General features: G+C 49.5%; 1 protein-coding gene across 3 annotated transcripts in view; it reads left to right on the top strand.

The window, feature by feature from the left end:
* The window catches only part of RASGEF1A (RasGEF domain family member 1A), a 72,164-nt gene extending 64,338 nt beyond the window's left edge, over positions 1 to 7,826 (top strand). For all 3 annotated transcript variants that reach the window (XM_031015657.3, XM_019035614.3, XM_063710138.1), the window contains 10 exons: positions 412 to 549; positions 1,471 to 1,692; positions 2,104 to 2,178; positions 2,592 to 2,684; positions 3,166 to 3,268; positions 3,348 to 3,427; positions 4,166 to 4,357; positions 5,262 to 5,385; positions 5,813 to 5,885; positions 6,095 to 7,826. In XM_031015657.3, coding sequence (XP_030871517.1) covers positions 412 to 549; positions 1,471 to 1,692; positions 2,104 to 2,178; positions 2,592 to 2,684; positions 3,166 to 3,268; positions 3,348 to 3,427; positions 4,166 to 4,357; positions 5,262 to 5,385; positions 5,813 to 5,885; positions 6,095 to 6,119 — 1,125 coding nt within the window. In that variant the 3' untranslated portion in view covers positions 6,120 to 7,826. The remainder of the gene's footprint in view (positions 1 to 411; positions 550 to 1,470; positions 1,693 to 2,103; positions 2,179 to 2,591; positions 2,685 to 3,165; positions 3,269 to 3,347; positions 3,428 to 4,165; positions 4,358 to 5,261; positions 5,386 to 5,812; positions 5,886 to 6,094) is intronic.
* Positions 7,827 to 16,127: the final 8,301 nt, after the last annotated feature.

A 16,127-nucleotide genomic window follows, 5' to 3' on the forward strand; every position in this document is an offset into this window, starting at 1 on the left:
GGTCACACCCCTTTCAGCGCTGTCGCCCTGCTTTCAACCGCAGGGGGCAGACGGGAGCTCTCCTCTAACTGGATGGCTTGGCTTGGGTTATTTTACTGTATTGCTTTTATGGGTAACTTCTAATTATAGCAAATGGAATTAGTTTTTGTCACCTTAGAGATGGGGTGTGTTTTTTAAATATAAGTTTATTTAAGTGAAAAAGAAAGCCAACTTAAGGGGAAGGAAGAAGGAACCAAACAGGAGTCATGTGGCAGTTCAGGTTTGGCCAAACCGCAGGTGGCACGCAGTTGGGGGCTGTGCCCAGCACAGGGCCTGGGGTGTGGCTTGGGGATGTGGGAAGCTTGCACCATTTGCCATCTAGTCCCCTACTCTGCCCTGTGGGGCCTTACTCTGTATCCCCTGCTGCCCCAGGCCAAGCTGAAGTCTTTCTCAGCCAAGATCGTGCAGCTCCTGAAGGAGTGGACGGAGGCCTTCCCCTATGACTTCCAGGATGAGAAGGCCATGGCCGAGCTGAAAGCCATCACACACCGTGTCACCCAGTGTGATGAGGTGAGTGCTCCCTGGGCTCTGGCCAGGGGGTCCTTGGGTGTGTGCCAGGGTCTGCCCTTGGGAGGGTGGGGGCTTCGGGGACAACTCTGTATGTGGTCCCCTTCCATGTTACTCCGCCAGGAGGGTTGCTGGCTGGCCCCATTCAACCTCCCTTCCCCCAGATGACAGCTCAGCTGGCCAGCAGTGGGCCAGGGTCACCCATGATACTGCAAGCAGGGACCTTGCAGCCCGGTTGTGGGCCTGGCAATCATTGTCTCGACCCTCTCCTGGCCCTTGCTGTCCTTGTCCCTGGAGTGGGAGCCTATTGAGAGTTTGTAAGGCTCTGCCTGTCTTGGATTAGTGAGAGGAGGTGGGGGTAAGGCTTTAAATCGGCCTCCCATTTTTCAAATGTCTTCACCTTTGCCCTTGGTGGAGAGAGAACTGGAGATGCCTGGGCCAACTGGGCCTCCACAGTGGAAGCATTCCCTGTGCTTAGCAGCTCCTGTTCACCCCGAGTACTCCAGGAGGAGCCAGGGACCCCAGGCTGCTCCCAACTAGGGGGCAGAGACTCCTGGCTTTGGCAGAAGCCTTTCCCATGCCTTGAACTGTTCTATGGGCTGCTCCTGCTGCAGGAAGCAGCTCAGTGGGCCGCCTCTGAAAAAGCCATGCTTTTCAGACCCAGAAGCTCAGTCTTGAACCTGTCTCTGCCCTTAGCCTTGTCCTGCAGCAGGACAGCCCACTGAGACCCCTCCTCAGCAGTCCTCAGAGGAGCCCATGCTGTGCCCCACTTTGTCCTTGAAGGCCTGAAGGCTGCGGTTTAGATAGGGGCTGTGGGCTCACGTTGGTCAGGCACATCCCTGGAGGTGAGATGGATCCTACCCACAGTGGTGGTGGCCTTGCTGCCAGCCCATGCTGGCACCCTTATTGCCCTTGACCCCACAGGAGAATGGCACAGTGAAGAAGGCCATTGCCCAGATGACGCAGAGCCTGTTGCTGTCCCTGGCTGCCCGGAGCCAGCTCCAGGAACTGCGAGAGAAGCTCCGGCCACCGGCTGTAGACAAGGGGCCCATCCTCAAGACCAAGCCACCGGCCGCCCAGAAGGACATCCTGGGCGTGTGCTGCGACCCCCTGGTGCTGGCCCAGCAGCTGACTCACATTGAGCTGGTCAGTGCTGCCTCATGCCCTGACTGGGGGGTGGGGGCCGTGGGACCACAGTGCCTCTTTCAGCACAGCACTTCAGGCCCCTGCTAGTCACACTGAGCCATCAGGGAAGCCCGCTTGCCAGCCCTGACTGCCATACTTCATGCCAGATATGTGTCCGTCTGAGTGGCGGGCACCTCTGTGCCTGGCACTCACGTCCTCAGAAACACAGCAGTGCTGTGTCAGTGGGAGGAGCTGGAGCAGTGTCGTCCTGCAGTGGGGACTGCAGTGGCCCTAGGATGGAGGACTGGCCTGGGAGGAGGTGAAGGTCCTGTGCCCTGGGCAGCTCCTCCTCTCCCTGTCCGCATGCCTATGCAGTGCTGTCCCTTCTCCAGGGGAAGCTTGTCACCTTCCCTTTGCTATCTTCCACCCCAGGACAGGGTCAGCAGCATTTACCCTGAGGACTTGATGCAGATCGTCAGCCACATGGACTCCTTGGACAACCACAGGGTAAGTGGGCCAAGACCTGCGGCACCCCTGCCAGCCCTGTCTGCCCAGCACTTGCGCTCCATGCAGGGTGGGTGTGGGCCTCACTCAGCACGCCCCGAGCGTCTCTGGAGTGCTGGGCCATGAGCCCCGATGGATGTGGCACTGGCCCTCCTAGCACCTGCTGCAAGAGGCAGCACCTGCTCCAAGATGGCTGTGCTTGTCATGGATGATGAATGCTGGGAGAGGTCACAGATTTGGGCTGGGGAGCCAGCCTGGCCTGCCAGCCCTGCACTGGGCAGCAAGGAGCAGGCAGGCATGATCGAGGCTGCTGTGGTGCAGGCTGAGCCATAGCTGGGGACCAGGGCCAGCTGTGGGGACTGAGTTGTCCAGCCACGGTCCTCCAGGCCCCCTATGACCTGCTGTGTCCTTTCCAGTGCCGAGGGGACCTGACCAAGACCTACAGCCTGGAGGCCTATGACAACTGGTTCAACTGCCTGAGCATGCTGGTGGCCACTGAGGTGTGCCGGGTAAGTGCCCACGGCAGACATGGTGGGGTGGCTGCCATGCCCACACCCAGTGAGACCCTGATCTTGCCCCAGAAGTTAGATGATGGAACTTTAAGAGTGAATGCACAAAGTCCCTGTTGCATTGTCAGGGCCTTGGTGGTCCCCCAACCCCGACATACAGCGATTCCTTCAATGACAACAGACACCCCATCCGTGGAGTGCTCCCCTTGTGCCCAGCACCATTTTTCTCGCCTGTGTGAGGCTTTGGCAGCCCTCACAGCCCTCTGGGGCAGATGGTGCCTTCCCTTTGATGACTGAGGAGCCTGAGCATAGGCCGTGCACATGTCTGGGCCTCCCAGACGCAGCCATGGACCTGGACCAGCCCGCTGTGGCCAGAAGCTAAGTCCCGAGATCCTCCCTGCCCCTCTGTTCCTCTGCCCGGCGGCCCCAGCTCCTGCTGTCCCCCGGCAGCGCCATGCTGAGGTCACCTGCCACCTTCCAGGTGGTGAAGAAGAAACACCGGACCCGCATGTTGGAGTTCTTCATTGATGTGGCCCGGGAGTGCTTCAACATCGGGAACTTCAACTCCATGATGGCCATCATCTGTGAGTGACTGGGCACCCAGGGTGGGGCTGCTGCGTGGCCCACCCCCCCGGCCCTGACCCTACCTGCTGTCCTCTGCAGCTGGCATGAACCTCAGTCCTGTGGCAAGGCTGAAGAAAACTTGGTCCAAGGTCAAGACAGCCAAGTTCGATGTCTTGGAGGTAGGCACCTGAGCCCCTGTCACAGCTGCGAGCTGCACCCATTTCGTCCCGCAATGGCCCGAAGGGGGCCCTGATAGTGGGGGTGGGGGGCTGCCCTCCTCTCCCTGGGGCTAGCACCTACAGTGCTGGCTGAGCTGGCCTGGCATGTTCGTCCTCCAGCAGTGGGGACTTAAGTTGTCCTCGGTTACTTCAGGCAGACCCGGCATCACCTAAGGCGAGTTCCAGAGTGGAATGCGGTTAAGCAAGAGTTTGACAAGAGTGGGGTTGTGTTGGAAGACACTGCCTTTTCCTTGGTCAGTGTCTCCAGGTCCTGGCTGGTCTAGATGGCCCAGAGGCTGGCAGACAGGGTCACCTGCAGCCTTCCTCAGATGTGTTTGACCACAGAGTCCATTTCTGCAAAGCATGTGTCTTGTGGAGCTGGTCAGGTCTGGGAGGTGTTGATCTAAGTAGAGGAGCAAAGGGAAGTCTTGAAGGAAGGAGGGCGAGGGTCAGGCCTGGCAGGCAGGGCAGTGACACTTCTGTGGCTTTCCAGAGGATGCCAGGACCTGAACTCAGAAGCCCTGGCCCCAGGGCTCAGCCAGGCACCCTTGGGCGTCCCTTCCCCCGTGCTAACTCCCAGGCTGCCCAGGGGCCAGGTGCCTTCTCTGTCTGCTGCCTCCTGCTCTGCAGAGGGGCGTCTGGAGCAGGTCGGAGGGGCATGGGGCTGTGATGCTCACCAGGTCCTCCCTGTGCCCACAGCATCACATGGACCCGTCCAGCAACTTCTGCAACTACCGCACAGCCCTGCAGGGGGCCACGCAGAGGTCCCAGATGGCCAACAGCAGCCGTGAAAAGATCGTCATCCCTGTGTTCAACCTCTTCGTTAAGGACATCTACTTCCTGCACAAAATCCATACCAACCACCTGCCCAACGGGCACATTAACTTCAAGGTGAGCTCATCCCAGCACAGGGCAGGCCAGGCGGAAACTGTCTGAGCTACTGGAGCTGCCAGGCAGTAGCCCTGGGTCGGGATCTGTGGGTTTCCTGAGCCCTGCCTGAGGTTCACAAGGGCCTTCAAGACTGAAAGCCTCATAGTGGGTCACGGGGTGCTGTTTGACTGCAAGGTATGAGGTGCCCCTGCCTGTACTTCTGGGTGGATGGCCTAGTTGCAGAGCTTGGAGTCACAGGGAATTGTATTTATCCAGGACCGTGGTTCCAGCCTGGCCCTACCAGGGAGAGAGCCCTGTCCACCCCTGTGGGATTGGAGGTCAGGAGGGGTTTAGATAGGAAGGGACTTGAGCAGGGAGGAGGCGGCAGAGAATTCTAGATGGAAGTGAAGAGCCTGCCTCGTGGGCCTGAGGGCACCTGGTGAGGATGGGAGGGTGGGACATAGGTGGCAGGGCAGGTGTAGGTGGCTGTGGGCTGCCGGATGTCTACCTCACACAGGTGAGGTGTGGGCAGGAGCTGGGATCCTTCTGAAGGTCCCAGAAAAGGGACATCATGACACGTTCTGGTTGGCGCCACTGGGCTGGGTTTGGATGGGGTGCCTGCCTCAGGCTGGAGTTATCAGTGGGGCCTTCTTTGGGTCCCTGCACAGACAGGCAGAGACCCTGCTGCCGGCCTGATGGCCCAGGTGGAGGGCCAGACAGAGTGGCCTTGGGGGACACCTGCTGGCTCTGAGGCTGCATGGCGTGCCACCGTGGCCACGGGGTCAGCGTGCAGGGCCACTGTCCCATCTTGCTGGGACCAGTGAAGTGAGCAGGAGACTGAGGCCAAAACCTACGTCCTCTGCCCTGACCGAGGGTTTGGTGCTTAAGGTGACAGATGAACATCAGTTGGTTTTGCTCCCTTCAGAAATTCTGGGAGATCTCCAGACAGATCCATGAGTTCATGACATGGACACAGGTAGAGTGTCCCTTCGAGAAGGACAAGAAGATTCAGAGTTACCTGCTCACGGCGCCCATCTACAGCGAGGAAGGTGAGGGCTGCCTCCCAACGCAGCATGCCTCCCTCCCCACCTGACTCCTTGTCCAGGCCCGGTGCTCTTTGGGGTTGCCCTGGGAGATGGCCTGCTGGCTGCTCCATGCCACACAGGGCTGGCTCTGCTCGCAGGGGCGAGTGTGCATGAGGGTGGGTCATGGGATGGATGGAAGAGAAGGACAAGAGACTCAGTTTCCAGCAGCCGCTGGAGAGGGTCACATGGGGTTAGGTCAGGTGCTGCAACACGAGGAACCTTCCTAGAGTCCACAACAGGCAGCCTGAGAGTCCCGCACAGCAGAGAACTGTGTTTAGCCCAGCCAGAGGTCACTGTCCCCTTGTGCTGGGCTGCACTCCTGAAGGGACAGCTGGGTTCAGGCAGACACTGCATGGGGACACAGGCTCTGAGGGACTTTCCCGTCTCTCAGCTCTCTTCGTCGCCTCCTTTGAAAGTGAGGGTCCCGAGAACCACATGGAAAAAGACAGCTGGAAGACCCTCAGGTAGGAGGGCGTCAGGAACACGGGAGTCTGTGAGGAAGAGGGAGGACTCAGGGTGGGCACGAGGGTTACCCTCCTGGAAAGGGAGCCTGGGCACTGCCGCGTCCCTGGTCCAGGGTCCCTGGTGCATGTTTGGTGGGAGGCTGAGGATGGCTTGGACCCAAGCCGCCCTGCTCGGGCCTGAGCACTGCTTGTCCCCTGTCCCCCTCTAGGACCACTCTTCTGAACAGAGCCTGAGGCGGATGCAGCCCGCGACGCCAGAGGAAGCACGTGCACTAACTGGGTTTAAATTTTGACTGATGTGGGTTGAGATGAGGAGGCCTCACTGGTTGGGGTCCATTTTGTATATAACTTTTATGAGAAAAAAATGGTAATTATTTCACGCATCAACCTTTGGCACTTACAAAGTTTTTTTTGTTTATTTTAAATAACAGGGCAGGGCCCTGCTTTGGGGAGGGGGAGGGGAGAGTATCATGGGAGATGGTATCCATGATAACATCTTATTCTAATGAAATGTAGATTTTTATTTTCTACTTTTGATTATTAACATCTTATGAAAAAAATATTTTAAAAAACCCAGCCAAAACCAACGTGAGCCCTGCCTGCTCGGACGCCTTTCCAGCCAGTGTCTCTGACGTCGGGGTTAGTGCCTTAGAGGGTACTGGGGTCTGGTCTTCCTGCTCTGTGGTTTGGGCTGCGGTGAGTCCCACTCCACCTGGGCACCTGCCCTCAGGAGCCTGGGCTGCGAGGCTCCATAGGAGGGCTGGTGGCTGGGAGGTCGCGTCCGCACACTTCTGGAAGTGAGCCTTTGAGTACGGGCTGTCCAAAGTTTACATTTTCATTTTCCTTTCAGGGATTTGTGGGGTCAGGGAGGGGCAGGGGGCACCTGGCAGCATATTTTCTGTGACAATGTGTCCAGCAAATCATTCTTCAACTACATTTTAGAAAGGAGGAAATCTAAAATAAGGTAAGGGAGGGAAGCATGGAGTTGTCAGTTTTCTGGGCTGTGACTGAAAGACACACTGAGCTGTGATGAAGAAAAATACATGGCCGACTCCAGGGTGGTGACATTTAGAGCTAGTCTTGAAACCTACCTACAGAGGGGAGGGCAGCCAACAGCCCTCTTCCCACCTGGGTAGACAGCGCCCTAATTGGAATTGGAAACAGAAAATTTGCCAGGCCATACTGCTGGAGCCCATTCAGATAAAACTGCCCAATACTGAGAGGTGTTTTCTACACCCGGCTAGAGGAGCACACTCCATTTTCCCATGTCTGACTTCCTGGTGTGAGCCCTGGGCCCTACTGACCATGGCGCAGGACAGCTGTCCTTCAGAAAGCACGCGGTCCATCCACGTGGACCGTCTCCCTCGCAGGAACTCCGCATCCTTGTCCCTCTCTGCATTCCCGGTTTCCGCAGGAGCCTTGATCAATGGGGAAGCCTGGGTGAGGATGGGCCAGGTCCCAATTCCCAAAGCTCCTGGAAGAGCCTGAAGACATTGGGAGAGGCTGGGCCTGGGGAGGAGGCGGCCCTGGGCCCGCTGCCCATGCCTCTGGTCCTGGGTGGAGGAGGAATAGTTCCACTGTATTGTCACAGTGTGTTTGCACTTTCTGAGGTTCTAGCTAGTACAGATTGTATATTGATAGTACATATTGCTTTGTTTATGTCTTTGAGATGAGAAAGGCTTAAAACTTGAGAATATATATTTGGAATACAGCCTTAGAACGGTTTCTGTACACATCCACGTGCACTTCACGGGTGATCAGTTCTAGTACCTACTTGAAACAGTGTCTGTCTGCTACTTTATTTTCCCAATTTGATACATACCCTGATTTGATGTTTTGGTATTTGAGATGAACTCTGAGTATGAAGCTGTACCATAATGCAGGACATCAGTTTTGGTGTGACTGGACATACTTGCTTCAATAAAAGAATACATCACTCCCCTCCCTTGCCTGCTGTGTGTGTACAGTGAGGGGGTGGCCCTGCTGCTGGCCAGAGACATGGGTCCCCTGGGGCAGGGAGGAGGGTGAGGCTGCCAGGCCTGCTGTGGCCTTCCCAGGAGGGACTGGGCAAGAGACTTTTGTCTCCAGCTGGCAACACTTTGTGTGACAAAGGGCTTTCCACTGAATAAGGTGAGACTCGAAAGAAGGTATAGGAGGCACGTTCAGTCCTGCTTTCCTCATTGTGAGCTCCAAAAAGATGTCACTGGCTGCTGTATTGCATGGCCACATAAGTAAGTAAGTTCAGGATACCTAGTTAAGCCAGGCTGTATGGACTGTGTTACTGCAGAGGAGTCAGATGGCCTCTCTGGGGCAGGGGAGGTTAGAGAGCCCCTGGACGCGATCCTGCAGGGCAGCCTGCAGAATGCAGGTCTGGAGGGGCCACTTCTGGTGTCATGAGTTTTTTATACTCAAGCGCAACAGAGAAGAGGGGTTCACTAGGGGAGAACATGAGAGCTCGGGAATTGAAGGAAAAGAACTAAGGCTCCAGAACAGGACATGGTACTCCCCTCTGCTCCTCCAACCTGCCCATTCCCGCGGTTCTCAGGCCTGGACAGGGTGGGGACTGCACCCCAGGGATAACTCAGCTCATCTTTCACTATGCGCTCAGTGTCATCATTCCCACGAGGTGAGCGCCACCCAACAGAAACCTTTCTGGGGTAAGGGAATGTCCTGTATCTGTGCTGTCCAGTACAGCAGCTGCCAACCACATGTGGGTCCTGTCTGCTGGGATGTGGCTAGTGTGACCCAGTGGCTGAATTTGGGATGTGAATTTGGACAGCCAGGGGCCCGTGTTGGACAGAAGCTGGGCCTCAGGGCCTTGCCACCCCATGCAGTGGGCAGTGGAGGACAGGTGCTCGGGTGTCCGTGGAGCAAATGGGGACATGGAGATGATACTTGAGCTTTTAGTGAATGACAGACATTTTTTAGGTCTTTAAATCCAATGGCATCCCTAATTTCCTGGTGAAGTTATTTTTGGAAGTGTTCATCTGCCTCAGCTGAAGAAGGGGGAGTGCATAATTTGCTCTGGCCTTGGATACAACCTCGAGCTGGGCGGGCCATCCCCTGCCATGGGCAGTTCCTCCAGGGCAGTGGCTTTCAAGTGTGGGTCCCTGGGAACCTGTTTGAATGTCCATTCTTAGGCCTCTCCACACACCTCCTGAATTGGCAATACGGTGGGGGCCTAGTCCAATCCTTGGGCCACACAGTACGTGTGAGAAGCACTCAGTGGGTGATAGTCTGTGTGCCTTGTGACCAGTACATCCCTGTGTGATGGCTGAGTGTCACCCTTCACAAACGTTGCAGGAACAAATGGATGTCAGAGTGTCAGATGTAGCAGAATGATAAGCTAAGGATCTGTAGTAAGCCATGGAGACTTCTGTGACACACACTGCTTGTGACACACACTGCTTGTGACACACACCGACCACGCCCATACGAGAACATAGACCCTGCTCCTCAGGGAGGCACAAGGCAGCAGGGAGGGAGCAAGGAGCCGGGGAAACTGGAGTGAGAGCTGGTTTCAGCCCCCAGCTGGAGAAGCTTGGACAAGCTGTTTTACCTTATAGCCTCCATGTTTTTCATCTGATCACGGCTCTCTTGCAGGGCCGTGGTAGCAGACAGAGCAGGCACCTGGTTCATTGTCAGCACAGTCAGTGCTCGCTGTAGACTGGCCTTGGTGCCGAGGACGCCAAGCAGCACTTCTGCAAAAGGCCACAGCACCTTTTGGGAAAAGTGAAGCAAAGGCAGACAGAGCAGGCACCTGGTTCATTGTCAGCAGTCGGTGCTTGCTATGGACTGGCCCTGGTGCTGCGGACGCCAAGCAGCACTTATGCAAAAGGCCACAGCACTTTTTGGGAAAAGTGAAGCAAAGGCCCCCTTCTCAAAGGAACACCTGGGGTCCTGGTCAATACGAAGCATGTTAGCATTCACCTAACATGTCACTGTTCACCTAACAGTCACTGTTCAATCCAACCAGCATAAAAATATAAATGGGAAAGAATTCCCACAAATTTGCATTCAAAACTTCAAGAGGCAAAACTTACAATCCATCTGCAGGCCAGTTTAGACCACGTTAACACAATTTCAATCTTTATTCCCAACAAGGAAGTCAGGATACTGTGAGGAAGGTGACGGGCTGCTGAACACCGCACAAGTATCTACCCACAGCACCAGGATGCTCAGGTGCAGATGCTCAGGTGCGCTCAGCAGGGCTGAGTGGTTCAGCAATAGTGCAGGGAAGAGTGTAAGAAAGTAAACTGCGCCGCTTGTGCATTTCTGGCAGTGTGAGAGATGAAGTGCGTGCCCACTGAAAACAACAGATAAAGTTGTACAAAATTTAAAAATCCAAGTGAAGGCAGGGAGCCAGAGAAGTCAGGGAAGCTCTGGAGCCTGCTTTGCCCTGAGGGTAAGGACCATGAGCTGCTGTTTTCAAGTCTACAGGGGTAGAGAAAAAAGTCCAGGGCCCATCTCAAGACGAAGAATCAAATAGGAGACCCCAGCCCATAAAGCTGGCATCCCAAAGAGCCACCCCTCGGTGCAGCAGTGAGCTTGAAATAAGGCGCTCCACCCAAACCCCACCAAGGGAGCTAGGAAAAGCTCCCTGATTTGAATCTCAGCACTGAATGGAGGCAGGAAAATTTTACGTTGATAATTGATAATGATGAGTCAGTGAGCTTCACAAAATTTTGCAGCACAAATCAACACTGGTCCAACAAACTTCAAGCTAAGAATTCTTTGAACTGGCCCTGAACTGGTACTGCCCCTAAACATCCAGTAGAAACAAACATTCTGACCTATATTCCAGTTTTTAAAAAAATACCTCCTTAGGGCCCGGCGCGGTGGCTCACGCCTGTAATCCTTTGGGAGGATTTGGGAGGCCGAGGCAGGCGGATCATGAGTTCAGGAGATCAAGACCATCCTGGCTAACACGGTGAAACCCCGTCTCTACTAAAAATACAAAAAATTAGCTGGACGTGGTGGCGGGCGCCTGTAGTCCCAGCTATTCGGGAGACTGAGGCAGGAGAATGGCGTGAACTCGGGAGGCGGAGCTTGCAGTGAGCAGAGATGGCGCCACTGCACTCCAGCCTGGGCGACACAGCGAGACTCCTCCTCAAAAAAAAAAAAAAAAACAAAAAAAAACCTCCTTAGCTGTGTCTAATTTTGTTCAACCCATCTGCTGGATTTAAAAAATTCAATTATTGTAGTTTTCATTTCTAGATGCTCTATTTGGTTATTTTCCAAATCTGATCATAATTCTGAAGAAATTAACAGAATCTAACACAGAATAAAGCATTGGAAAACAAGAAACAGGTTGAGGCATGGAGGACACAACGGTTTTAACATGTTATCAGAGTTAGAGAAGCAAAGAGACAATGAGGCAGAAATCATTTTTGAAAATAAAGCAGCTGAGAATTTTTCAGAGTAACAATCCAAGGAACCCGAAGAATCTCAAGCAGGACCAGAAAAAAAACAAACCCACATGCAGATGTATCATAGTGACACAGAACAGAAAAGAAGAGAGTGGACTGCTTTCAATGGATGATGGCTGTTACGCTGATGATTCACAGCAGAAATAACTGAAGCCAAGAGACATTGGAATAGTAACTTCAATGTGCTAAAAAGAAGAATGATAGCCAATTTAGAATTCTCTACTTTTTAAAACTATTTATTAAATGAGAGATAATAAAGATATTTACAGACAAACTAAATGGCGTTTGCTATCCACAGACCTTCCCTAAAAGAAAAACTAAAGGATGGATCTTGACTCTTCCTGTAACCCATATACAAAACGATTTCCAGACGGATCACAGACCTAAATATGAAAGGCAATGCAATGAGGTGTCAAAAAAAGAATTAAAAAAAATTCTGGAGTAGGAAAGGTTTCTTAAATTGGACACCAAAATCACTAGCCATAAAAGAAAATTGGTTTTTATTGAAATTAAGAACTTTTGTTTACTGACAGATACCATTAACATAGTGAAAGAGAGGCTGTTGCTAGGAGAAGGTATGTGTAATATGTAAATCTGACAAAGGACTCAAATTCAGAATACAGAAGTAACCCCCACAAATCAACTAAAAAAAAAAATCAAACTAATTTTTTTTAAAAAAGGCAGAAAAACTTCAACAGGCATTTCACAAAAGAATATATCTAAATGGCCAATAAGCATATGATAAGGTACTTGACATCATTCCCTGATTATAAACTAAGATGAAAATAAGAACTGTACACACCCATTAGAAATTATAATTAAAGAGTTTAAATTAAAAACACTGGAAATACTGTGTCGGGGAGGATGTAAAGCAACTGATCTCTCATACATGGCTGGTAAGGGTTATTTAAAAGGATTGAAAAAAATCTGCCTGCTCCTGGCAAAGCTGATCAAGAAAAAATAGAAGGCATAAGTATATCAGGAATGAGAAAAAAAGGATATCACTATAAATCTTATACATATCACACAGATAATAGGAGGATATTGATTTCATCTGAATTTTCAAATTTATCAGTATAAATTCCTAGAAAATTATGATTTACCCAAAATAACTCAATGAAAGCTTATTCTACAAACAATAGAAAGTCTGAATAGTTCTATAATTATTAAATAAATTGAACAACTGATCAAAAATCTTCCTAGATAGAAAAGTTCATGCCCAAGTGGCTTTCAGGCAGTTCTTCCAGGCAGTTCAATATTCAAGGAAGAAATTAATTCTAATTTTACAAAACTTTTCTAGAAACAGAGTAAGAAGGAACACTTGTAACTTAAGTTTATAAACTAGTATAACCTCAACAGAAAAGCCTAATGAGGGCCAGGCATGGTGGCTCACACCTGTAATCTCTGCACTTTGGGAGGCCAAGGTGGGAAGATCACTGGAAACCAGGAGCTTGAGACCAGCCCGGACAACAAACCAAGACCCCGTCTGTACACACAAACAAACAAAAACAACAACAACAAAAATGAGTCAGGTGCAGGGGTGCGTGCCTGTGGTCCCAGCTACTTGGGAGGCTGAGGTAGGGGGATCACTTAAGCCCAGAAGCCCAGGAGGTTGAGGCTGCAGTGAGCCATGATCGCCCCCAGTGCACTCCAGCCTTGGAGACAGAGCAAGATCCCGTCAAGTAAAACAACAAATAAATAAACAAAAATGCCCAACAAGGAAGAGAACGGGAAGTCATAGGCAATCTCATTCATGAACATAGATTAAAAACACCTGAAGTATATACATACCCACACCCCCGACATGAATACATATGAGATGTGTAAATGTGAATACTTACATGTATGTATATGAAAGCAAACCAAATCAAACAATGTAAAATAAAAATAACACATCATGACTGACTGGCACTTGTCCCAAGAATGCAAAGCAACTTGAGAAAATCTATTAATTCATCAATTTAATACTTTAAAAGAGGGGAAAAATTATATGAACATCTCAACAGATGTAGTAAAAGTATCTGATAAATGCTCTTAGGTAGGATAAAAACTCACTAAGTAATAACAGAAGGGAAGTTTCTTAAGTTGACAGGGTTGTCTACGAAAACACCTCCAGCAAACATCACACTTACTGACGAAACCCTGAAAGCACTGCTTGAAATCAGAAACAGGGCAGGGAGCCCACTATTACCACTTCCATCAGCATTGCACAACAAATCCTACCAAGCATAGGAGGACAAGAAAAAGAACTAAAGACCTAAAAATGGAAAGGAAACAAAACTCACTATTCATATGTATGATATGATGTGAAACACGAAAAATGCAAAAGAATTCTAATTACTAGAATTAACAGTTTTTGGCAAAGTTTCTGAACACAAAAATTAACATGGAAAATCAATGATTTCTAAACCCCAGTAACACAATAAAAGATAAGGTACAATGGTATCAAAAATGCAGAGTAACTAGGAAGAATCTGAAAAAGAGCATGTGTAAGTCCACAGTGTGAAAAATTATAAAACGTAATTGAAAGACAATAAAGCCAAATAGAATAGATTGGGAGACTTCATATCATAAAGACTCCCCAAAGTGATCTTACAGATTCAATGATATTCTAATCAAATTCATACATTTTTATGAAACCTAATAAGCGTAGTCTAAAATTTATATGAAAGTACAAAGCCTATGATAGCCATAACGATCTTTAAGAACAAGGTGAGTGGAAAATGTGTCCCAGATATTCACTAGCATAAAATTACAGTAACTGATACCATGCAATGCTAATGGTGCAGTGATAGAGTGGTAGCCTAACGGAACAGAAGAGAGCATAGAATCAGACTCATGCACACAGGGACATCTGATGGATATAAGAATGGTTTTGCAGATCAGTAGGTAAAGTATGGGTGTAGTGCTGGAAATAAGTGAAATGCAATCCTTACCTACATCATACACAAAAATCTCTTCCACTTAGGTTAAAGACCTGAGAAAAGTGAAATTACATGGGAGATATTGAGAATACACAACAGTATTTTTAAAGAAATCCTTCCCTATTATGAGGTCATAAATCAATAAGTAGAAACCAATTCCTCATTAAAGAAAATACACATCACTTGAGAAGAAGATACACATCGCTTGAGCCTAGGAGTTTGAGATCAGCCTGGGTAAACAGGGGGACCTCCGTTTCTATTAAAACAAAAACAAAAACAAAAAAACTAGCCAGGGCAGGTGGTGCATGCCTGTGGTCTCAGCTACTCAGGAGGTGAGGCAGGAGGATCGCCTGAGCCCAGGAGGTCGAGGCTGCAGTGAGCCATGATAGTGCCACTGCACTCCAGCCTCTAGCCTCCTGGGCAACAGTGTGAGACCTTGTCTCAAAAAAAAAAAGAAGATATACAGATGGAAAAGAAGCACATGAAGAGATGCTCCACATCATATGTCATTAGGTAAATGTAAAGTAAAACAACGAGATACTACTATGCACCTATAGAATGGCCAGAATTGAAACACTGACAACACCAAATGGTTGCAAGGATGTGGAGCAACAGGAACTCTCATTCACTGCTGGTGGGAATGCAAAATGGTACAGCCACATTGGAAGACAGTTTGGCACGTTCCTACACAGCTAATAAGCTAAACATACTCTTACCATATGATCCAGCAACTGTGTTCCTTGTTATTTGTTCAAAGGTTGAAAACATGTCCACACAAAAACCTGCACGTAATGTTTATTGCAGTTTTATTAATAATTGCCAACATTTGGAAGCAACCAAGATGCCCTTCAGTAGGTGAATGGGTAAACTGTGGTTACATCCAGACAATGAAATATTATTCATTACTAAAAAGAAATGAGCTCTCAAGCCATAAAAAGGCATGGAAGAAACTTAAGTGCATACTACTAAGATAAGAAGGCAATCTGAAAAGGCTACATACTGTACGATTCCAACTATATGACATTCTGGAAAAAGCAAAACTATGGAGACAGTGAAAACATCAGTGATTGCTAGAGGTTAGAGGGTAGGGAGAGATGAATAGTCAGCCTAGAGGATTTTTGGGGCAGTGAGACTGTTCTGTATCATACTGTAACACTGGATGTCATTATACATTTGTCTAAACCCATAGAATGTACAACAAGAATGAACCCTAACATAAACTATGGACTTTAGGTGATTATTTTGTGTCAATGTGGGTTCACTGGTTGTAACAAATGTACCACTGTGGTGACAGATGTAGATAACAGAAAAAACTGTGCATGTGTGTGGGCAGGGGGATCTAAGGAAACTCCACGTACCTTCTGTTCAATTTTTCTGTGAACCTAAAATTGCTCTAAAAAATAAATTCTATTGAAAAAAGTAGAAATCATAAAAAAAAGATAGTCACAATAAAGTTAGTTTTTTATTTATCAAAAAGTACCACCAAAAATGGGAAAAGACAAACCACATTGGTCTTGACGGGAGAAGATATCTGCAAACATTAAACCAACAAGAACTGGTATCCAGAATATGTGAAGAATCCCTGTGAACTGGTAAAAATGAACAAAAAGACTGGAGATAAATCATAACTACAGTTCATGCCTAAAGCCCACTAAATTGGCAAGAATTAATAAGCCTGACAAAATTAAGTACTGTCAAGGATGCAAAATGAACTCACCCAGTGGTGGAAGGTGGTCGGTCCACTTTGGAAAGTTAAACATGTGCACAACCGATGGCTCAGCATTTTTACTCCTGGAGAAATTCTGGCACACTTACAGGAGATGTTCACGACAACACGCATGTAACAGCAAAAGCAAACCACAAAAATCTACACACAACACAAATACTTA

The sequence above is a fragment of the Gorilla gorilla genome, chromosome 8 (genome assembly GCF_029281585.2).
Source record: "Gorilla gorilla gorilla isolate KB3781 chromosome 8, NHGRI_mGorGor1-v2.1_pri, whole genome shotgun sequence".
NCBI lineage: Eukaryota > Metazoa > Chordata > Mammalia > Primates > Hominidae > Gorilla > Gorilla gorilla.